Source organism: Cryptomeria japonica, chromosome 6 (genome assembly GCF_030272615.1).
Source record: "Cryptomeria japonica chromosome 6, Sugi_1.0, whole genome shotgun sequence".
Classification (NCBI taxonomy): domain Eukaryota; kingdom Viridiplantae; phylum Streptophyta; class Pinopsida; order Cupressales; family Cupressaceae; genus Cryptomeria; species Cryptomeria japonica.
In genome coordinates, this window is record NC_081410.1 from 500,473,638 (window position 1) to 500,499,726 (window position 26,089).

Here is a 26,089-nt window from a genome sequence, read left to right on the forward strand (position 1 = left end):
TATATATATATATATATATATATATATAAGTTACACACATGTACATACATACATACATATATTTATAAATTAAAATTTACGTTATGTAGTTTTTAGATAGTTGCATTTCAGATATGTGTAATATTTATCAATATTTAATATTTTATTATTGAATATTAATTAACAAACTTAACAAAAATTAATATTAATTAATATTTTAAACTATTTAACAAATATTTATATTTAAAAAATAAGTTTAACTTATTATTGTTTTAGAAATATTTTTTAATCAAAACAATCTAATAATATTTCATGACTACTTTTCCCCTTGATGAAAGTCTAGTACTCAGTGCATACTTGATTCCAATTTTCATTAATGTTAAGTCACTATAATTTAAAAATAATAATTTAATAACTTAATAATATTTTAAATGATATTTAATAATCTATCATTTTTCTTTATTTTAATAACAAATCATTAAATGTGATTCAAAGCATTGGTGCAAAAAATTAAACTTAATTGAATCCAATAACTAAAATTTAATAATAATATGATTTTTTAAATAATACCCTCATACTATCCATAATGAATACTTTAGAATCATTTTTTTATGAAACTATTGAAATAGAGAATCGACTAATTGAAAATTATAGTCTTTGCTCAACAATATAAATGAATGAAAAGTCTAATCAAAAGATAAACAATCATTGAATCATCACAAAAAAATAAATTCAACCTAAATCTTATATTCCTACATCCAATAACTAAAACCAATATATAATTTTGACATTAAATCTTAAAAGGAGAAGAATAACAACCTCTCACACACAATATGTCCCATTGACTCCATTAATCCTAGTATATTTGATTCAATCAATCAGACATTAAGTAATTTAGTACTCGCAAAATTAACTTTTCCATGTTTTTGGCTAGGCCTATAAAATGGTTGCTTGATTTAACAGCTTGGAGTTTGTAATTTAAAGTCATACTTTATTGATAATGCAAGGGGTTAAATTGAGTAATTGAGATCTATTTCCTCGATCTTTTTATTACTTTTGTTGTCTCTAATGACTTATTTTAAGATGTTTTATGATTCTACATTAATCCGTTTGAATTCTTGAAATCTATTGCTTTCTTTTGTGAAATGTATTGATAATATATGAAATAAATTGAATGATCGGGATTTACTTCCTCTCCTCCTACTACTATTGTCATCTCTAATGACTTATTTTTATATGTTTTATGATTTTGTATTAATCCATTTGAATCCTTGAAATGTATAACTTTCTTTACATTCTGATGAAAGATCAAGAGTGTAATCCAAAACATTGATACAAACGAAATCTCACATAATAAAATCCAAAAAAGAAAACAATAAATTTAATGAACTGTGGAAATCTAATCTCTCATATTCTTGAAATATGATTTTATACCCACTAATACTATGTTATAGCTACACCTATTCATCAAAAGAATAAAAAAACCAATGATAGTTAAATCCACATACAAATGGCCAAAAAAGCAAGAGTGGATGAGGAGAAGGAATTGCCGACTTTTGATTCCATGGGGGGCCAGGGCCACACCAATAAGAAAAAGGTAAACGCGAACCAGTAAAGAATTATAAAATGATACCAGTGGTAGAAAGATCCAAAAGCATGGGCTTGATCATATCATCATCTTCCATATTCCTTCTAGATCAATACCTACTCTACACATATTTAATTTTCTTACCATACGCATGGACACAAATCATCAACTGCTGACTCGCTACTGAGAACGACCTCTTTAACAAAACCTTTTAATATTCTAAAAAATCAAATCTCGTCTCTAATAAGTTAAGTCCTCTTTCTCCTTCTCAACACTATAGACCATGTACGGATCTGATTCCATTTATTTCTATGAGAATTTCACTTCAAATAGATCACTTTCTCATTCCTCCTTATAGGTTTTGATCACCAGATTTGGATTGCAGTGTACTGTGTTGGAGGCCACGTAATGGGTAATTGCATGCAACCCAAGGTACGACGAGAAACATGCAAGAAATTCATAAAAGTCATGGCAATGGATGGTAAAATGCTAGAATACAGGTCTCCTGTTGTGGGGGGAGATCTGGTGAGAGAGAGTGATTTTGAGGAGGATTGTATGGTTGTACACTCGAGGAATGATGGTCATGCTCTTCCCCAAGAAAATACACTCAAGGGTGGGGAACTTTATTATCTTGTTCCCTCACTCATGGAAGCTCATCACAGAGCTTTTTCAGCACAGAAAAATGGTATTTGCAGAGGCAAGAAAAGAGCAGGGGATGTGGAGAAGAGTTTTACACTCAAGATTGTAGTCTCAAGACAACAGCTGAAGAGTTTGCTTTTGGATAGCTGTGTGAAGGAAATCTTAGTGGAACAGCATGCTAGGAAACTTACTCAACAACAAGATTGTGTTTCAGGAAAAGCATGGAGGCCATGCTTGGACACAATTGCAGAGGAATATTGATTATGTAGAAGTTTGTAAGCAGTTGCTAATTATGTATTGTATTTAGTTGAATTCAATGTTGTATTTTTGGGCGTTCATCTTGTTTAGATGAAGATGCTGTTTTGAAAATTCACTAATACATGTCGATTTTGATTTTGATGTAATGACAAATCTTAGTATTTTGAATCGATTGCTCATGAGTTAAACACTTCTGATTTTAACATGTAGAAGTTTCAATATTTCTTGTTGATTCATTATCACTTTTTCTCATGGATGATCCAATCAAAAGCATACACATTTTTAAAAACAATTTTAAAAAATCAAGAGGAAAATCTGAAGTTAATTTATGATATGTTTGATTTTAATTGTATATATTTTCCAATCGATATTTCTTGATAGACTGAAAAGCTCATGTCAAAAATTCATGGTTCTTTATTGACTATTTGTTTTTAAAAAGGTAAGCCCACTTTATGTGTTTTACATCAATTTGTTGTGCTGGCCATTTAGCCGACCTTCAATTTGGCCATGAATATCTATTTATCTTAAATTTGCATTGAAAGGCTGACATTTTGTTTTGCTCCTATCCATACAGTCTACTTCCATTGAATTTGCGACACGTGTTGTCGCTACTTTCTTCGATTCAATAATTTTAAGGGAATCGGTCGCCACACATATTAATTGTAAGTTCAACTCCGGACACGCTATCACATCAATTCAAGTGTGGATGATTAGATAATGTATTCCGAAAAGAAATTAGAGTCTCTATATATATATATAATTTTAAATTTTTTTAATGTTTATTTAAATTAATCATATTAAATGTAAAGGGGTTAAGTATTTAATTTTTGAAAAAGAAAGTTGATGTAATAGAAAATCTAATCTTTTTAATTAAATGTGAGTTGATTTTATGATTATAGATAATTATACATCTAACTTTAATTTAATATAAAATAAATTTTTACAATTTGATTCAATGAATTCTCCACTCTTTATTAATGATTAAGGATTAGATATGTAGTGGGAATTTCTACTTCTTGATTTACTAAAATGTATGCTCTTTATTGATGATTAAGGATTAACAATTATTTAAAACACCTTGAAAAATCACTATATCACAAAGGTCACAACTCACCTATATAGACAATAGGTGAGTAGGCAATGATCTAGATGATAATTATGACACAAAGTACTTGTTCTTTTAATCCTCCAATTCCAAATGTTCATAATTTTGATTGTTCAATGACTTTTTTTAATGATCAAATGATTTCTTAATGACATTTTAATGTGCAAATGAATTTCTTTATATACCAAGACATAAAAATTCTCACCTAAAAGTGTACCAACTTGACTCCCAATTTCCATGACAAAAGGGTAAGATTTGACAATTTGAAATGGATTTAAGGATGAATGTGAAAAGAAGACAAGGAACTTGAATTTACACAAAATTACTTTAATAGCACGTCTATACATCAAGGTTACCCTCAAAATAGAGACAAATATTTATATATTAATTATTAATAATAGTAATTGTCATAATTTAGTATAATTGAATAATTCATAATTATATGAACAATAATAATTTATATTATTTAACAATTAATTTTATAATTATATATTAACTATACCAAGAAGCATAACTTAATAGAAAGGGGATAATTATTTGATGTTACATATGACCATGAAAGAAAATGTTTTTTTTTTTTTTGGAATTATCATTTATTTTTAAGATGTAAATACATTGTACAACTCTAAATATTTATTAATGTCTATAAATGATACTATTTTACAATGTTTATAAATGATACTATCAGTGTAAAAGCTCATCACATGAAACATGACAAGTCTCTTGAGAAAACAAGACATTTGAAAATGATTGTAATTGCAAGCAATGGTTTAACCCTTATGTCTGTAACAGCTAGTGATACCAAGCATAGAAATTTGAAACATGATATGCTATCACAAACAACACAATATAAGGATCAGTTGCAAGAAGAGTCAGGCCTTCAGCTAGAGGTGGTAACCGAGGGTTTGAATGTTTCATCTTCTAATAATGCTCTTGTTCAGGAGATTCATAATGTTGATACTATTTCCTTCGCATCAGTGTATTCAGTACTGGTACTTGTTATTCTGCTAGTTATGTCTATGTGGCTGATGAATGTGACAGTGAATATCGATGAACATGTAGTTGATTGTATCAGCAAAGGTATCTCATATTTCTTTGTGTTTGTGATGGGTCAGATGTTCAAGCTTTCAGCAGGAAGGATAGATGATATTGGGCAAGTGGGGAGACATTTCCCTAGCTCAAATTGTACATAAAATAGACCTTTTGGAGGTCCAAAAGCTTCTCAATTGGGAGGAATGATCCGAGAGGATCTAGAAGACTTGACCTCCCCTCTCTACTTTTTCTCTCCACCACTAAGAGCAAGCAGATTCCTTAGATATGATAGGGGCCAAGTTGCTATTGAAAGTAATGAAGGCTATATTAAGGAGGTGGCAGTTCAAGCCACCAACCTCCTGCTTACTGTTCATCCCTCACAATTAGTGCTTCCGCACAGCCTTAAAACAAATTTTGTTTGGAAACAAAGGCAGTCCATGGAGGTAGGGCCCGAGCCCCTTCATTTACACAAGATCAAAACAATAATTAAACCATACAAACCCGAAATTAAGGAGAGCCCATGTTATAATATTTTAATCATTATTAAAAGATTATAAGGCTCAAATTAGGGTGTATGGAATATTTGTAAAATATTATTGTTTTAACCCCATTTTAGCATATGAAATTGTATATAACTGGGAGTGTTTGGCTTGTAAAAGCAATCAATTTTTCATTGTGAGAAGAATTTAGAATTTCTCTTGAAAAGAAATTTTAGAACAAGAGTCTTCCTGATTTTTGTAAGCACAAAGGCATTTGTTAAATTGTAATACTCTCCAGTGCAATTGGGTTAAGAGGCAATTGAAGCCTAACCTGTGAAGAAGAGTATGCAAGTGTCTTTAGGTGCGTGTGGAGACTGTGAGAGATGTTGCAAGTTTGAAGCTTGGATGATGTAATAAGGTGGTTTATGCTTGGCATCATCAATAAAGCGGTCCTACATTGAGAAGCAAACCCGGAGACGTAGCTCATATTGAGTGAACTCCGTTATCAAGCTCGTGATCTCTCTTCTATCTTCTAATTCTCTTTTATTCATTTGATTTTCAATTTCTTCTTTAAGTTATTATTTTACATTATTAAGTTGTGCAAAGGATTAAGTGAGCTTAGCTTTGGTAGTTTCAATGGTTGAAAATCATCACCACATAATTCTATTTGCGATTGGGAAAAAATTGTAATTTAAATTAAGCGCAATTTTATTTAGCCTTAATTACAGATCAGTTATATTTAAGGATAAGAATGAGTTTGCCTCCTTTAGCTAATAGATTTTTCCATCTGTCCTTGTTCCTTCTACAACCAATCTTTCAGAGCTACGTTTTATTATTTCATAGCCACACTTGTAAAATATAAGTTTGTATCCTTTGTTTCACATCCGACTAACACTAAGAAAGTTATGTTTTAGACCTTCAACATAGAGAACATTCTATGTTCTACTCTTTCTGATGCAGGATCACCGATGTAGTTCTTACCGGTTGAGCAGTTTTTAGTAGAATTGCTTGGAGGTCGTGGCATTCCTTCATGTTTGAGTGTTTAGCATTATGGATTTGGATTTATTCTCTAGTGTTCGTGGTCTTTGTCGTGTTCGAGTTTCATGGCATTTGAATTTAATCTCGGTGAGTTATCGATTCTGGTATTGGCCCGGTTGATATGTTCTTACTGGTTAGTCTGGCAATGTGGTGAGCGAAGTTGGATCAGGTTGCTGTTGATCTTCGTGACTTGTGCATCATGGAGTTATGTTTCTTGTGTCTTGTTAGATGTTCTTGGAAGATCGCATGACATTTTGTGCATTGGAAGTTGTTCTTAATGATTTGAGCCGACTTATTATTGTTTACACGTTTCATGAACCATTTGGTCTTTGGGCCGACTTCATCAAGTTATTATTATTTGCAGATGGTCTAAATTGAGGTTTGTGAATCATTTGAGGAGACGGAAGTTAGAATATTAGAGAATGAAGTTCAAGATCGAGCGAAGATGTATTTTTTAGAGAGATTCTGGTCCTGAGACACAAAAGTCGGAAGGGCTCAAGTCCAGATTAGGGTAGAATTGACAGACTATTTCCAGAGGCCGATCTGATATGTAAATGATCTACGGATCTTATATCTATGTTGCAAGCATTGTTTGTATCCTGGATTGTGATCCAACATGTGGCATATGTAATTCTTCAGACTGTAATAAAAATCGTTCATATTGTTTACTGGTTATGTATTCTATGATGTTACCGGTTGTTCTTTTTGCTATTTCTGGCATTGTTTTACTGGTTACCAGTATATTTTGCATGGTATTTGTGTTATGCTGCAAGGATGGTATGTCCGTCATTGGATCTCCCTACCTTGACTACATCACTTTCCACGAATTGTAATAGTGTTCTTTCCATAGATTTGATTAGCTTCTTCTCCACCAAATTTAATTGATCAACCATCCCAATATATAAGATTGATGAAATTTCTTTTATCACTAGTCATGTGATTGGAGTAGCCACTATCAATCACCCAAACATTTGAGTATTCCATTGCATAAAGAGAATTCCAAACAATCAAGGATCTTTCATTGTTTTCATCACCATGCAAAGTACTAGATTCCTTACATTCTTCATCATTGTCAACTTTCACAACCATGAACATTACTTCATTATTTGAATCCCCACAATCCTCATCCTCAGAAGAGTAACATTCTTGGGAGTGGGTGAACTCACAATAATGGTTCCCACTTTTTAACCAACTTTGACACTTAGATGAACATTTTTAAAAAAACCTTCACTTTCCGACACCTATAACTTTTAAACCATTAAGAATTTGAAGATGATGTTTAAACTCGTGGTTTGTAACATCTTGTCTATAGATTCTAATTTTTTTTTGAAGAAAATTGTATTGATTTTTCCATCTCCCTTGAAAAGTAGTTTTCTACAAAACACCATTTTTTCAGAGTTATGTGCATCCCGAAACACTTACTTTTTGTCTATAATTTGATAAAAACTCAATTTTTCAAATTTTGGTTTGTAACATCAATACCTAGTCCATGTAGTTGGTTTGATAGTGATATGTTGAATATTTTTCATTTTATTGTTTTGAATTTAGGATAATTATAATTTAGACATAGGTCTATGTTTGGATACATAACTTGTTCTATATATATCGAAATTCAATTTTATTTTATTTTACTAGAAAGAAGACATCAATACCTAGTGCATAGATATTTTTTAGATTTTTTTTTGAATTAGTTTACTTTTTTTCCCAATGCATTGAACAGAGAAGTTCATGTTCAGTTAAAAACCTATGTTTGGTAAAATCTAAAAAACAAGATCATAATAAACTCAATATTTAATAAAATTATAGTAATTGGAAAGATTGCTTCAAGGACTATCATCCTACATTTTGGGTTGTCAAGATTGTTCCATTTGAGCCTTCAACAAGAGGTTTGAAGGCCAAAATTCTATAGAAAGTTGAAGAGTTTGGGAGAGAGAATCCCAAAAATGGGGTTTGAATGAACCCCATTAGGATCATTTTCGAATGGTTAACAAGTGGTTAAAAAGGGGTTCACTCGAAGTGGGGGGGGGGGGGGGGGGGGTCTAGAAAACCCCATAAAATATTAAAAAAAGAGGATTTGAGCAAACCCCATTGATGTCACACATATGATCGAAGTAGGGGGTTCACTCGAACCCCAAACAGTAGTTCACTTAAACAACCATAGTATGAACAAACATCCTCAGAATTTTTTTCCCCATCTACATTTTTTCTTTGTGGGTGAAAGTGATAACCATTATTGTGAGATAACTCGAGTATAAAAATCTTTTAGGCACATCTCTTCTATCTTTGTCTTTTTCTCTTTTGTTTCTATCTTCTACTCTCTTATTGTTATTATCCTTAAAAATACACCTAGAAGCATAATGACCAATCCTTCCATAGTTAAACCATTTGAAGGCTAACTTACCTTTATATTTGCTAGTGCCTTTCTTTAGTCTTGTTACAAATTTTTCTTCTATTGAAATCAAGGTGATGATATGATGAATCAATAATGATCTGGTCAACTACTGAGAGCCGGGGGGGTGAATCAGTAGATTAAAAAAAAAAAAAAAATTCACCAAACTTAAACCCAACTCATAAACCAATCACTGAACTAACAAATTTAAACACTATAACAAAAACTGTTACTACATTGCCAAGCTTATCAGTTGACTAAAATATCAATATAACAATGTAATCAGATCTGTAACTTAGATACCTTTTATCCAAAACATCAAAACACTTTACTACCATTAGTAATAGCTCATTTCAAATCACTTTTGGTAATCTAAACATGTCTTAGTGGTTTTACCAGTTAAACATATTAACCATATCAAAACATACACAAAATCATTCACCACTTGACACAATGATTTTTGACATGGAAACCCAAATTAGAAAACCACAATGGGGATGAATACCCATAGGTATTCTGAATTCTTCTGAAGCTCACCTTGTTAGGAGCCAAGCCTTGTTAGAAGCTTTACAAAAATGTCCTGTTAAGAACAGATCCGATTAAGGACCACCCGATTAAGGGATTGACTAAAATACCTTGTTAAGAGCAATACCCTGTTAGGAGTGACCTCAGTAGAGGATTTCAAATCCAAGCTAATGGATCACCTGGTTAGAGGATTTAGAAAGCACCAAGCCTATTAAAGCTTACTTGGTTAGAGGATTTAACTATTTTAATTGTTAGAGAACAACAAGGTTTTGCTGATCTAGTAATAGCACTACTCTGCTTGATCAAATCCTTTTATGCTCCTATCTGCCTTCAAAACATTCTGCAGATACTCTTTGTAGTTCGACAACAATCACACTACCACACTTAACCAAAATTTCCATCACTATTACAAAACAACTCATCGACCTTGTAAGAAAAACAATAGGTCTGTAACACATCACAAAACCTAAGATCTCATAGAGATTACAAACATATCGGTTTAAACATGACCATTGGATTACATAGTAATCATCTACACATTGTTCTAGACAACCTCAACCGCTCTTGGATCACCGCTCATCAAATCTTGTAACTCATCACACAATTTCCACTTCATGCTATGCACTTTCTCATTCCCAAGATAAATAGTTATCTCCACGTGCTAAAATCACGTTGAAACTCATCATGTGCAACATGCATATGTGGCATAATCATCTTTGATCACCATTCTATCATAGATCATCATAACCGATTCTCCAAGCTTCATTGGTTAGGGTTTAACTTATCAATAGGTTAGGGTTACTAGTTGATCACTTTGCTTGAAATACCAATACCAGTTTCCAACACTGCTCCACTACTGGTTGCACTTTTGCATCACTATCAGTTGTAATACAACTCCATTACCAGTTACTACTGACATCAATGACAAAACTATACTTCATCAATGCAATCTTCATGTAATGCCAACAATCTCCCCCTTTGGAATTGATGGCAATACAAATATCAATACCACTTGATTGTGATGATTGAGAGTAATGCACATACACAGGTATAGGAATCATGGTTTACATTTTTTCTTGTACTCTCCTTGAACTGTGTCTCCATGTCTTCAGTTGGTAATTGACTATAGTTCTTTTCCTCTTCAATCATTTAGTTCTTCTCCCCCTTTGACAACAATGTCAAAGTGAAAGTAAAACATACAATGTGATACTTCACTGTTCTGCAACTAGTTTCTCCCCTTGTGGAGTAGCTCAACTCAACACCAATCCTACTTCAAGATTTGCAATAAGCTTTGGGAGTGATGTCTTCCACATCTTCTCAATAAACTTCAAGTAGGGGTACAACCCCTATCTTACCTCTAAGATACTCTAATATCGCCTTAAGTAGAGGTTTAGTAATGATATCTGCAAGTTGTTGTTTAGAAGTAACATGCTCCAGTGATACATCTTTACTCTGCACTTCCTCTCTCAAGAAACAATAATTCAACTCAATATGCTTGATTATTGCATGCAACACCGAGTTCTTTGAAATGTTTGTTGCACTGGTGTTATCATAGAATATCTTTACCGGTTATGTAATCTTCAACTTGAAACCATCCAAAATATGTTTCATCTAGATTGCCTAAGTGCAATTCATGTATGCTGCAACATATTCAACTTCAGTAGTTGATTGTGATATGCAACTCTTCTTCTTGCTGCTCCAAGATACTAGCCTTCCTTTAGGAAAGAAAGCTCCTCTAGTTGTGCTCTTCCTATCATCAAAATTTCCTGCCTAGTTTGCATCTGTATAGAATTTCAAATCGAAGTCTCCTACATATGGATACCATAATCCATAATCAATTGTGCCTTTCAAATATCTGAATATCCTTTTAGTTGCTACCATGTGTGTCTCCTTTGGGCTCTTCTGAAATCTGGCAACTAATCCAATTGCATGATAAATATCTGGTCTGTTGTGAACAACATAATGTAGTTTCCCTATCATTGACCTATACTCCTTTTCATCAACTAATGTAGAATCATCCTCCTTAGACAGTTTGCAGCTTGTAACTATTGGTGTCCCAACTAGTTTACAATCTCCCTTTCCAAAAGTCTTTAATACCTCTTCCACATATTTGGACTGTGTGATAAAAATACTATTCTTCATCTGTTGAATTTTCAAACCTATAAAGAATTTTATCTATCCTACTAGAGACATCTCAAATTCACTTTTCATCTCATTAGCAAAGTCATCACACATGTCATCATTTCCTCCAAAAATGATATCATCCATAAATACCTCACCGACTAGTATCTTATCTCCTTCAGTCTTGAGATATATATTGTTGTCTTCACTGGTTCTCTGAAAACCCATCTTCACCAAGTGAGAATGTAGTCTTTCATAGCATGCTCTTGGTGCTTGCTTTAGTCAATATAGTGCCTTGTGAAGTTTTCACACCATATCCATTGCTTTAGTCAAAGCATAACCATCTGATTGTTCAATGTAGACTTCCTCTTCCAATATTCTATTTAGAAATGTTGAGTTCACATCCATATGATATACATTGAATCCTCTATATGTTTCAAATGCAAGTAAATTCCTAACTCCTTCCAATCTTGTAACCGGTGCAATTGTCTCACCATAGTCTTCACCTTCTTCTTGTGCATAACCTTTGCATACTAGTCTGGCTATATTTTTGACTACTACTCCATCTTCATTCAGTTTGTTTCTGAATACCCATTTAGTACCTATTATTTTTTGTTTATCGGTCTGGGTAATAGGGTCCATGTATTGTTCTTCTCAATCTGGTCAAGTTCTTCTTCCATAGCCTTGATCCAATGATCATCTCCAAAAGCTTCCTTTGTTGTTCTAGGTTCAATAGTGGAGATCATACAAGAATTCTCTCCTATTCTTCCTCTGGTTAACACACCAACATCTTTATCTCCAATAATCTGATCAAGATTATGATTGAGTCTAACATACCTTGGAATAGCATGATCACAGTCTTCAAGTTCTTCTTCTTTTTCACTCTCTTCATCATCCGTTGAATCTACCTATTCTGGTTGAACTAGTGCTGCAATATTCATTTCACCAACTTTTGGTTTCACCGGTTTTGGTTCCAAAATTAGAATGTAAGGTTCACCTTCCTCCTTCTCCTTACTGATTTCTCCTGAATATTCAAGAAACTCTTCCACTTGGACATTAGCACTTTCAATGATCTTATTTGTTTAGTTATTGTAACATTTGTAGGCTTTTCTCTTGGTGGAGTAACCAAGAAATATGCCTTCATCACTCTTAGCATCAAACTTACCAACATAGTCACCTCTCTTGATATAACATCTACTGCCAAAAATCTTAAAGTAACTAACATTAGGTGATCTACCATACCAGTACTCATAAGGAGTTTTATCCTTACCTCTTTTAACCAATATCCGGTTCATTCTATAAATAGTTATGCTAACAGCATCTCTCCAAAATGTCTTAGCTACACCTCCTTGTATTAGCATAGTACTAGTAGCTTCAACAACTGATCGGTTGTTCCTCTCTGCAATACTATTTTGTTGTGGTGTCCTAGGTGCAGAAAGTTGCCTCTTAATTCCATTGTCTTCACAATATCTAGTGAATTCCTCTAAAGTAAATTCACCACCTTGATCAGTTCTTAAGCACTCAAGCTTCTTACCACTTTCTTTTTCAACTAAGGCTCTAAATGCCTTAAACTTGCTAAAGGCTTTTGTTTTGTCCTTCAAGAATGTGACCCACATCATTCTTGAGCAATCATCAGTGAAGATCATAAAATACTGATCACCTTGAAAACTCCTAGTCCTTACTGGTCCACAGAGGTGTGCATGAACCAAATCTAGCAAATGTTCGGCTAATAAATATTTGCCTTTGAAAGTTGAGGATGTCATCTTTCCTAACTAACATTCCTTACATAGAGCATTCACCAGTTTGTCCAACTATGGCAAGCCTCTTACCGATTTGGACTTGCTAACTTTTATAATGTTATCAAAATTTACATGACAAAATCTTCGATGCTAAAGCCAACTATCATCTACTTTTGCAATTAAGAAGCTATTAACTTTAGAATTTAGGTGAAACAAGTTAGCTTTTGTCTGCTTGCCGGTTGCAATCAGTTCACCTTTTCTTCCATAGATTTTACACATCCCATTCTTGAATTCTAGTGGATAACCTCTGTCATTGAGTTGAGCAACACTCAAAAGATCGTGTTTCAATCCTTCAACCCAGTAACAATCATCTGCACTACTCTTTCCATTCAAAGAGATGGTTCCCTTTCCTTTTACCATAAATGGTGAATCATTTCCAAATCTCACAACACCTCCATCAAATTCCTTTAAAGTAAGAAACGTACTTCAATCACCAGTCATGTGGTGTGAAGAACCACTATCTATAATCCAATCATCTAAACTATCCATGCGAGAGACTAAAACCTTCTAATATGATGTATCTTCTTTAATAGCAACAAAGACAATGTCCTCATTTACATCTTCTTCTGACTCCTCATCTGTAATTCCTCCATCCACTGCAATGAGGCAATCTCTTTTACCTTTGCCTTTGTACTTCAGATACTTCTCACGTGTTTTCTCATTGTCTCCATTAGAAAAGTTAGCTGCAATATGTCCAATCCGGTTACATGCAAAACACTTCAATGATAACTTACCTCTATACTTATCGGTACCTTTGGGTAACTGCTTGGCCAACAATGCTTCAAGCTCAATCAGACTATCTTCATCATTAACCTCTCTACTAGATTTGGACTCATGATAGTTACTAGCTTCTCTGCTTTTCCTTACTGGTGGGTTAGAAACTGAAGCTCTAAATGTAGATTCAGATTTCTGAATACTTCCATCATAACCATTTAATTCAAATGCAATTAATTTACCAATGATGGAGTCAAGAGTTAACTTTGATTTATCAATAGACTTGAGTTCCTGAATGGCTACAACTCAGATAGCATATACCAATAGAAGGTTTCTTAACACTTAACTAACCACTATGGTATCATCCATTGTACCACCAACACTTTTTATCTTACCAACTATCTCCTTGATCCTCTGAACATACTGTTGAATGTTCTCACCTTCAACCATCTGCATGTCATCAAATTTACCTCGTAGGCTCTCTTCTTTGACAATCTTCACATGCTCATCACTATTGTAGATATCCTCAAGTTTCTTCAAAATACTTTACTACCATTAGTAATATCTCATTCAGATCAATTTTGGTCATCTAGACATGTCTTAGTGGTTTTACCAGTTAAACATATTAACCATATCAAAACATACAAAAAATCATTCACCACTTGCCATAATGATTTTTGACATGGAAACCCAAATCGAAAAAACCACAATGGAGATGAATACCCACAATTATTTTGAATTCTTTTGAAGTTTGCCCTATTAGGAGCCAAGCCTTGTTAGAAGCTTTACAAAAATGTCCTGTTAAGAACAGATCTGGTTAAGGACCACTTGGTTAAGGGATTGACTAAAATACCCTGTTAGGAGTAACCTCAGTAGAGGATTTCAAATCCAAGGCTAATGGATCACCTGGTTAGATGGTTTAGGTAGCACCAAGCCTGTTAAATTTTACCTAGTTAAGGGATTTAACTATTGGGATAGCACAACTATAGGGAAATTTGATTTATGTGAATGGAGGGAATGATGCGGCTAGTTCCTCTGGTTCTGTTGTCTCTACAGCTCAAGGAAAACCAGTGGGATCTACAGTGGATGATGAGGATGGTCGATAGGATGGGAACCCATGACATCGGGAACCTCCTCCTGATCGTAAAAATAATGAAGATTCTTCAAAATCAAGTCCTAAGATCTTTAATGCTGACTTGGAAAAGATGATAGAGGTGAAGGCTCTCAAACCTTGGAACCATCTTTTTGCAAACAAACCCACTGATAAATCATCCTTCCCCTCTGTGGAAGACATTTCTGATAGAAAAATAGGAAAATTTCCTATTGCAATACCAGATGTGGTTATAGATCATAGTATATCTCTAATGGCTTTCTCTCTAGTGGGAAAATTTGTTGGACCAAGACCCAATATTGAGGATGTTGTCTTTTGTTAAGAAAAAATGGAGGCTAAAAGGACAGGTTGTTGTTTCTGCCATGTCAAGGGGTTTTTTTGTTTTCTCCTTCTCTTGTGGGGAAGATTTGGAAATGACCTTGAGTGGAGGACCATGGATGTTTGGGAAATCTTCATTATCCTTAAGGAAATGGTCTCCAAATATGGAACTCAATGACTCCTTTTAATCTGCTCTGGTCTGGGTGAGGCTACCTAGTTTTCCGCTTGAATTTTGGTTGGAGGATGTTTTCTTAGGTATTGCTAACTCCTTCGGGGAGCTTGTAGCTATAGATCCTATGATAGCAACATGAAAGAGACTGGTGTATGCGAGGATTTGTGTCAATATTTCTCAGAATAAGGATCTTCCTAGCTCTATTGAAATAAACTCCAAACTTGGGATGTGGGAGCAAACCATAGAGTTTGAGTCCCTCCCCTTTGTGTTCTTCTCTTATAAGAAAGCAGGACATTGGGCTAAGGCTTTCCCAAGTAACCCCAAAAATGTTTAGAAGCCTAACAATCATGTTAAATAGATATGGAAAGAGAAGACTAACAAAAAGGAGGATAGTAGAGCGGAAGGAGGAAGTGGACTTCCTAGTAAATTAAAAGATATAACAAAAGATGATAGGAAAGCTAGTCCTTTCAAGGTTACTCTTCAGAAGGAAGATAAAAAGATTGAAGATAATGGATTTGAAGTTTTACAGATTCAGGAGGAAGAGGATGTAACCATAGAAGAAATTCTTGAAGAGGGTGAGATTGATGACATTAATGAATCCCAATATGAGGCCCTACAAGTTTTAGAAATGAAAAATAATAAAGCTTGTCCAAATGACTTTGAAGGTTCAGAAGTTATTGTTGAAAAAAAGAACAAGTTCGGATAGCCTTAGGTTAACCTTAACTCTCTATTTCAGAGTGTTGGAACTGAGTTGCCCACCTCCTCTTAGAGAGTTGGAGAACCATGGAATAATAAGCAATCTACTCATAAAAATGAAGATGATGAATAGATAATAGGGGTGGGAAAAAGGAAAAATAAGAAGACAGGCTGCTCTAATGGGGTTAAAAATAAGACCAGATCTAAGGCGAATATTGGTCTTTCCAAATCCCTGCAAGGATGTAAAACCATGAAGTGGCGTAGGGACTAGGAGAGAAAACAAAAATAGCTGATGGAAGGTAATGAACCATTTAGGAATCCTGCTCCTAGGTTTCCAAATGAAGGTAATATCCTGGAACATTTGAGGCCTAAATGGTCTCCATAAACATAATGTTTTACAAAATCTTATTAGAGATCATAAGTCAGATATCATCCCGGTTCAGGAAACCAAGATGAGTAAGGAAAAAGTTGAAAATTTAAAATTCTTCAAATAGGGAGGAGTTTGTGGTAGTAGCTCGAATGGGGCATTAGGTGGGGTGACTATATTCTGGAACAAGAAAACTATTGATGGAGATCTGATTGATGAAGATGGTAATACTATCTCTATGAAAGTAAAAAGTATTTCTGAAAGAAAGGAATGGGTGGTTACCAACATTTATGCCCAAAATTCTAAAGTTGTTAGGAGTAAATTTTGGGACAAAATCCAATAGAAAAGAGGGTTTTTCTCTTAAGATAGTTGGCTATCGATGGGAGATTTCAATACCCCGTTGCAAGGAATTGACAAATTTGGAGGAACTCAAGCTCATCTGGATAGCAGGACTGACTTGATGGACTTCATCAATGCCAATGGCTTGATTGATGTTGATCTTACTAGAGCTTCCTACACTTGGTCTAATAGAAGAGATGGAGGAGACCTCATTTAGGTAAGGCTTGATAGATCCCTTATCACTCATGGCTGGATCCTTAAGCATAGATGTTCTTTGTCAGTTCGAATCATTATCCCATTTCCTTTGTTGTTGAGTTTGTTAAGAGCAATCGATGATTTCCTTTCTGGTTTGAGAAAATATGGATTTCACACCCCTCTTTGGAAAATTCCATTGCCAATTGGTGGAATATTAATGTGGATGGATCTTCCATGTACAAAGTTGCTAAAAAACTAAGAAATATCAAAGATAACATCAAGATCTGGAATAAAAAGGTTTTTGGAGATATTTTTGAATCTAAAAAAAAGATGAAGGAGGAATTAGAACAGATTCAAAAATCTATTCAGAAATATGGTTATAATAAGTTTCCCAAGGCTAAGGAAGATGAGATTCTAGCCAAACTTCACAACACTATATCTAGGGAAGAAATCTACTGGAGACAGAGATCTAAGGCTATTTGGTTGGAAGTTGGGGATAGAAACACTAAATTTTTCACATGACTTCTATGAAACATAAAGCTACCAACAAAATATCTAGATTAATTGCTGATGACAAAATCCTTCTTAAAGATGATGACATTGGGGATGAAGCTGTTAGGTTCTTCCCTAACCTCCTCACTGGTATTAAGGATATTGACATTTCTAAGCAACAAGACCTGGTTGATAACATTCCCAAGATTATTGAACCTCATCAGAATAAGATATTATCTGCTATCCCTATTGCTGATGAAATTAAGAAAGTTATTTTTTTTTTCAAGGGGATAAGGCTCCAGGTTTGGATGGTTTTCCCATGTTTTTCTTTCAGGAATATTGGCATATTGTTGGGGAAGATACGATCAATGTTGTCAAAGAATTCTTTGAGTCCAGAAGAATCCTTAAGGAAATCAATTCTACTTTTATTTCTCTAATTCCTAAGGTGGCTGGGGTTGACTCTATGGGAAAGTTTAGGCCAATAAGTCTTTGTAATTCCTTTTAAAGGATCATATCAAAAGTCATGATTTCTAGAGTATTGGTTGTTCTCCCCTTTGTCATCTCTGAGGAGCAAAAAAGGATTTGTCCTTGGTAGGCAGATTTTGGATTCTATTATTCTTGTGCATGAAAATATCCATTCTCTTAATGTTGCTAACAAAGAAGGGTTCTTGATAAAATTGGAACTAGCAAAATCCTATGATAGAGTGGAATGGCAGGTTCTTTTCAGGGTTATGGAGGCCTTTGGATTTGATGAGAAGGTAATTAAAGTTACAAGAGAACTGATATCTACCCCAAATTTTTCTATTCTTATTAATGGGTTTCCATCTAGATTTTTGAAATCTTCTAGGGGACTCAGGCAAGGAGACTCTATTTCTCCTATCCTTTTTACAATCTTGGTAGAGAGTATGAGCAGACTGATTCAAAAATTGAAAGTGAATAAAACCATCCAAGGATTACAACCCTCCTCTGCTAATGTGTCCTGTACTCAAAAACAGTTTGTTGATGACACAATTTTAATGGGATATTCTTCTGTTGGTGAGGTCATTGCTTTCAAAGGTGCTCTCAACTCTTATTCTTTGGCTACTAGTCAGCAAATTAATTGGGAGAATTTTTCTACTTATTTCATAAATACCCCTATTATGAGGCAGTAGAGGATTGCTAAAATCATCGGTTGTAAGGTGGAGATGCTCCCCTCTACTTATTTGGGTCTCCCTCTAGGTTTGGTTCCACCAAACTCCTTCTGGAACTTCTTAATTGACAAACTCAACAAGAAATTGGCAGGTTGGAAAGGATCTATGCTATCTCAAGTTGGTAAGCTTCAACTTCTTCAAGCTACTCTTCAGAATCTTCCTGTCTATTCTCTTAGCTTGTTTAGTATATCAGCTAAATCTGCTGAAGCTTTAGAGAGGATTTAGAAAAGATTTCTTTGGTCAGGGGTAGAAAACAAGAAAAGGATAGCCTTGGTTGCCTGGGACAAAGTTTGTAATCCTAAGTGCAAGGGGGGTTTAGGTATTAAAGTAGTTAAAACTTTTAACAAAGCCTTGCTTGCTAAATAGATATGGAGGGCTTATGACATTAAGAAAGATTGGAGTCGGGTGTGGTTTGATAAATATATTCATAACCAGCCACTTCATTCTCTTCTCCACTTTGAAGATATCCTTGATGGTTCTTTCATATGGAATAGTATAATCAAGTCGATAAAAGTTGCTAAAGCTTGAGCTGGATGGGTCCTTGGCAAAGGTGAGAAAATCAGGTTCTAGGAGGATGTTTGGATTAAAGATGAACCTCTCTTTAATTAGGATTGCAACCAATTCATTGAGGATTGCAAAAGAAAGTATGGGTCTATGGTTTGTAATTACTGGAAGGAGAATAAATGGGTGAGGCATGATGCTATTTATGTTGGTTTTTCACTGCTCCAGCAGGATCTGTTGTCCTTTTCTATTAGTAAAGACTCTGATGATGTGTCTCTTTGGAAGAGAAATCCTAGGGGTAACTTCACTATTGCCTCTGCTTATAAAAAAACTATTACTTAGGTCAGCAACCCAATATGGACTAAAATCTGGAATAGATTCCTCAGTCCTAAAGTTAACATGTTTTTTTGGCTTGCAGCTCACAACAAGATTCTCACCATTTATAACTTGGTTTGTAGAGGTTTCATGTTTCCTAATAGGTGTGAGTTATGTCAGAAAGAGGCAGAATCTGTGGATCATTTGTTTATCCATTGCTCCTTTACTTGGGAAATCTGGAGTAAATTTTGGATGCAATGGAAAGTTGAATGGGTTATGCATAACAGTCTCAAGGAAGTCATTTGGCAATGGATCTTTACCACTAAATTCCCTCTCATCAAGACCCTCTGGTCCTTTTTCCTTACTATGACTTGCTGATACATCTGGAAGGAGAGAAATAATAGAATTTTTAGGGGGCTAAGTGTACGTCTCAAGTGGTTTTTGAAAAGATCTGTAGGGCAATTAAAGAAAACATAAACACTCTTCACAGAAACAACAAGCAGTGGAGTTATCTTAATATGAATGATAAGGAGAAAAGTATCCTCACCGAATGGAATTTGATTCATAGGATTTACAAATCTGACATTAAGAGTAGGAGAGAAAATATTGTTTGGAGATTTCCCTTTCATGATTGGGTTAAGGTAATTTTTGATGGTGCTGCCAAAGGCAATCCTGGGAAGTCAAGAGGGGGAGGAGTCATCACAAATACTCATGGTGTCTGTATTGCTGCAATTGCCTCTCCCTTTGGAGTTTAAAACAATCATGTTGCTGAAGCTCAGGCAATGTTAAAATGCCTCCAACTTGCTCAGATTTTTAACTTTAAAAAAATATGGCTAGAAGGGGACTCTCTCAATATTATTCAGGCTATCAAAGGCACTAGTTCCCCCTCTTGTAACATTTACAATATCATTAAGAGTGCCAAAAAATTATTAGATGCCTACGATAGTGTTTTCATTTCCCATACTCTAAGGGAAGGTAACAAGGTTGCTGACTTATTAGCTAATGAGGGGGTTTATTTAGAGGAGGACTATCAGAGAAGTCTCTTGTAAGAAGGATGTTTGGGTGCAATTATTATTCGATCAAGTCCATGGTACAAGTTAAGTTTATCATTACTTTTTTGGGTCCGGATATCTAAGATAGATATTGGAGTTATGTGAAGTGTCAGCTGATGATTGTTTTTAGGCATTGTGATTATGATAACTGGTGTGATAGGGCTAATCATATTAAGTGTTGGTTCATTGTGAATGTCATTAAAGACCTTTTCAAAAACAAGGAAATTACCCTATTTTTTGAGCCCAACATTTTGTTCCAAAGTCTAAGCTTAAGTCCCGATTTTCAGTATTTGAGTATCTCATGCTCTGTTGAAGGCTTCGACCAGAATTACAACATGGGAGGAAATCTTAATCAAAATGAGCCCTCTAGCTGTGATAATTGGAAAAGTGAACAAAAAATTTGGCGGAGGCTGCACAGACATGGTTTCACAGACTACATGGAAAAATTGCATGGTAGTAAAAAGTCGGTGTCTCAAGGTTTTGCCAAGGGATGGAGCAATAACATAGTCACTCTATTTGGGCAGACTTGAAAGCTAGATGAAGATTTGGTGGTGGAGGTTACAAGTTTACAGAAGGAAGGTACCAAATTTTACAAAGACTAAAAATTCATGGCGGAAGCCTTCAAGAACTTCCCTAAAAGTGATGAAGAGAGGGTTCGGCTCACCAAGAAGGAAACTGTATCTTACTATCTCCCTCATCAGGTAAAATCCTTTTGGCAGAAGATGTTAAGGGTTTTAATGGAATACTTAACAGTTGATGGTAGGTTTATGAAGGTTTATAATTATCATTTTGCTATTCTAAACCATTTCCGCCATGGTGTTAAGATCTCTCTGCCTTTTTATTTAGCTTCTTCCCTTAATGAAATCTTGGATGACCATGCCAAAAAACCCAAATCCTATCCCATAGCTCACCAAGGTCTCATTTTGCTTATTTATGATCATTTTAAGAATAAAGCTAGGGTTAATAGGGAAGATCCTTTGGTGGAAAATGCCTACATTTTAGATGGTCATGATGATTTTGATTCCGATGAAGATTTGTCTAACATTCCACCACATAAAAAAGGGAGGGTTGGTGATGGAGATAAAGATGACATGGATGTGAATGCTGGTTTAGAGAAGAAATAGGGGAAGGTGGTTGATGATGAAGCGGAGAGTGAGAAGAAAGAGATTGTGGGAGAGGAGGAGAAGGTGCAGAGAAAATAGTATGTTGAAGAGCCAGATTCAAACCCTATTGTCTCAGATAGTAGGAATGAAGCTCAACATACTATGGAGGAAGTTAACCCTAGGTCTGTGAGCTCTGCTCAGGGTATGGAAACAACGAATTCCATTTTGAATGCTACTCGAAATAGCACTCTGGATTTTTTCAATTTCCAGAAATGGGTAATTGAAAATATCTCCAGTATTCAGAATAAACAAAGAGATTTGGATTATAAGATGCAGAATTTGATTAAGGAAACCAATACAGGTAAAGAGGATGAGGAGGTGGACACCAGTAAGGTAGATGATGAAATAGAAATGCAAGATTGGCTGGAAAAAGAAATGATTTAGGGAGACTTGAAGCATCTTGAAGATGTGATCAAAACCATCAAAGATAAGGGAGAGGTTGATAATGAAATTATTATCAATCGGATTACTAAAACCGAGAAGGCATTGAAGAAATTTATGAAACATAGCCTTGAGGTTTTGAAGGTCTCGTCTCAAAATATGAATTCCCTAGTTGATTGTCTGGAGAAGAACCAGTTGAAGAAATAGATGGTGATCATTAACGATGTGCTAACTACCAACTCTGCTCCTCAATCTTCTAGACAAAGAACAAGGCAGACTACCGGCAATTTGGAGATGAAGACTAAAGACACCCATTAGAAGTAGGATAACAAAGACCTGCGAGAAGCTACTAAGGCTATGATGATGCTGGTTAAGGATGCAGAAGAGTCTATAAATTTTTTTATCTGAAATGTAATATTGGTCTTTGGTTGCCAGTCTCTTGCTGGCTTTTTGCTGTCCTTTTCCTTAGTTGTTGTTTTATCTGCTGGTCTTTTGTAGTTTTCCTTTCTTTTTTTTGTTCTCTCTAGTTTCTTTCATGCTTTTCTTCTCGTTATGTAAGTGGGTTTTGGGTCCCTTAAAACCTGATTTTCCTTAATCAAAAACTATTGTAATTATTAGAGAACAATAGGATTTTGTTGATTTGGTAATAGCATTGCTATGCTTGATAAGATCCTTTTATTCTCATATTTGCCTTCAAAACATTTTGCAGATACTCCTTTAATTTAACAACAATCACACAACCACACTTAACCAAAATTGCCAACACCATTACAAAACTCATCGACCTTATAAGAAAAACAATAGGTGGGTAACACATCACAAAACCTAAGATCTCATAAAGATTACAGACATATCAGTGTAAACATGACCATTGGATTACATAGTAATCATTTACACATTATTCTAAACAACCTCAACCACTCCTAGATCATTGCTCATCAAATCATGTAACTCATCATGTGGTTTCCACTTCATGCTATGCACTTTCTCATTCCCAATATAAATAGTTATCTTCACACTCTAAAATCACTTTGAAACTCATCACATGCAACATGCATACATGGCATGATCATATCCGATTGCCATTCGATCATAGATCATCATAACCGATTCTCCAAGCTTCATTGGTTAGGGTTCTTCTTATCAACAGGTTAGGGTTACCGGTTGACCACTCTGCTTGAAATACCAATACTGGTTTCCAACACTACTTCACTACTAGTTGCACTACTGCATCACTACCGATTGCAATACAACTCCATTACTGGTGACTATTGACATCAATGACAAAACTATACTTGATCAATGCAATCTTCATGAAATCCCAACAATCTCCCCCTTTGGCATTGATGGAAATACAAATATCAATACCACTTGATTGTGATCATTGAGAGCAATGCACATACATAGGTATAGGAATCCCAGTTTACATTTTTCCATGTACTCTCCTTCAACTATATCTCCATGTCTTCAGCTAGTAACTAGCTATAGTTCTTCTCCCCCTTTGACAACAATGCCAAAGTGAAAGTAAAACATACAGTCTCATACTTCACTATTCCAGCAACTAGTTGCTCCCCTTGTGGAGTAGCTCTACTCAACACCAATCCTGCTTCAAGATTTGCAATAAGCTCCAGGACTGATGTCTTCCACATCTACTCAATGAAATTCATGTAGGGGTAGAACCCCTAGCTTACCTCTATGATACTCAAATGTCACCTTAGGTAGAGGTTTAGTAAAGATATCCACAAGTTGTTGTTTAGAAGAAGCATGCTTCAGTGATACATGTTTACTCTTCACTTTCTCTCTCAAGAAATGATACTTTTAACTCAATATGCTTGGTTCTTTCATGCAACACCGAGTTCTTTGAAGTGTTTATTGCACTGGTGTTATCACTAAAAATATTTACCGGTTCTGTAATCTTCAACTTGAAATATTCCAGAATGTGTTTCATCTAGATTGCTTGAGTGCAATTCATGTATGATATAACATATTCAGATTCAATAGTTGATTGTGATATGCAACTCTGCTTTTTGCTGCTCCAAGATACTAGCCTTCCTCCAAGAAAGAAATCTCCCCTGGTCGTGCTCTTCCTATCATCAACATTTCTTGCCCAGTCTGCATCTGTATAGACTTTCAAATCAAACTCTCCTACATATGGATACCATAATCCATAATCAACTATGCCTTTCAAATATTTGAATATCCTTTTAGTTGCTACCATGTGTGTCTCCTTTGGGCTCTTCTAAAATCTGGCAACTAATCCTACTGCATGAGCAATATACAGTCTACTATGAACAACATAATGTAGTTTCCTTATCATTGACCTGTACTCCTTTTCATAAACTAATGCAAAATCATCCTCCTTAGATAGTTTACAACCTATAACCATTGCTGTCCCAGCTATTTTACAATCTCCCATTCCAAAAGTCTTCAATACATCTTTCACATATTTGAACTATGTGATAAAAATACCATTCTTCATCTGTTGAATTTGGAAACTTATAAAGAATTTTATCTCTCCTACCAGAGACACCTCATATTTACTTTTCATCTCATTATCAAAGTCATCACACATGTCATCATTGCCTCCAAAAATGATATCATCCACAAATACCTCACCTGTTTCCAACACTGCTTCACTACCGGTTGCACTACTACTTCACTACCGGTTGTAATACAACTCCATTATTGGTCACTCTTGACATCAATGACAAAACTATACTTCATCAATGCAATCTTCATGAAATTTCAACACAAGGAACACTGAGAGGGGGTAGGTGGGGGTGAATCAGTGTTTTACAAATTTTAACTTTGTTAATTATTCCTTCAACCACTTAATACATTGAACCAAAAAAAAGATGCAAGAACAAAAAGAAATAAGCCACAACACCATAAACAAAGATTTTATATCGAGAAAACCGGGGCAAGGGAAAAATGATGGCAGGAGTGAGACCCACAAATGAGTATAGTCAAATATAAAGTTTTACAATGAGAATGCACATGCATTTAGAAACACTGCTCAAGAAAGAGAGGCTCACTACCTACAACTAAATTACAACAGATCACTAAAGTACATGAAGTAAATAATAACATCTACAAATGTCTGGTTATAGTTTCAGTTACACACATTTTAGAAACATTTCATATTGTACCTTATTATGTTCTGATTCATTGTTCTACAATAATCCAAAGCACAAATCTTTGACTTGTGCATGTGAAATTGCACACAATCAATCACCAACATCTTTCACATACCCACCAATATACAAAATGATCATACCAATTGATCTTATATGTTCGCAACAAGAAATCACATCCACTACTAGTCGGATTAAGAACACTTAGAACATTATTGAAACATGTCCACATAGTTATCTCAATCCGAACTCAAATACCAATGTGGACCAAAACAATTGTCCACACACTACCACAACCCTTAGAAAAAATATCTAGGTCACAAAAACCATCACCAAAATCTATCCACATAATCTGCATAAGGATTATCAACACAAGATTTTCATTCTGCACTGCCAAACTAAAAACCAATACACAAAGGCTTCTAACTCATGAACCAATCACCACTAGAGGTTAAAACTCTGGAATAGGGCAATATAGACATCAATATACCTTCCTTAAAATCTACATTACAAAATGATAACCTGAAAATATGTACCGATCAAATACTGAGCTTTATCGGATACTTTGTTCAAGCTTGTTGGACTTGAACCAATCTCCAATTTGACTTCTTGTAGGATCAAATCACATAGTGTGGATGGGATAATTGACTTGGGTTTCCATCAATGACAACATCGGATAACCTGTGTATTGTCTCTTGCCAACAATCTCCCCCTTTGGAATTGATGGCAACACTTAGTGAAAAAAGCCTTAGTGTCGGAATTAGTACCAACATATACATACATTGCAAAGCTCAAAAATAAAAAATCCAAAATTCTGAAACCTCCCATTGAGATGATTATAACATTTTTCATCTCCTGACACTCCCCCTTTGACATCAATAGAAAAGGTGGGGTTTCACATACCAAAACTTGTACAAAAAGCTTATGAATGGACCACATATGTACAAACAGACTTCATCAAATTACAAAAACTTAAACACATCTATAAAAATGTTTT

At 34.8% G+C, this 26,089-nt stretch overlaps 1 protein-coding gene across 1 annotated transcript; it reads left to right on the forward strand.

Moving 5' to 3' along the window:
• The first annotated feature begins 1,929 nt into the window (after positions 1-1,929).
• On the forward strand, positions 1,930-2,467 carry LOC131052797 (uncharacterized). Its single transcript, XM_057987423.2, has one exon. The coding sequence runs from the start codon at positions 1,976-1,978 to the stop codon at positions 2,465-2,467; it is 492 nt and encodes a 163-aa protein (XP_057843406.2). The 5' UTR covers positions 1,930-1,975.
• Positions 2,468-26,089: the final 23,622 nt, after the last annotated feature.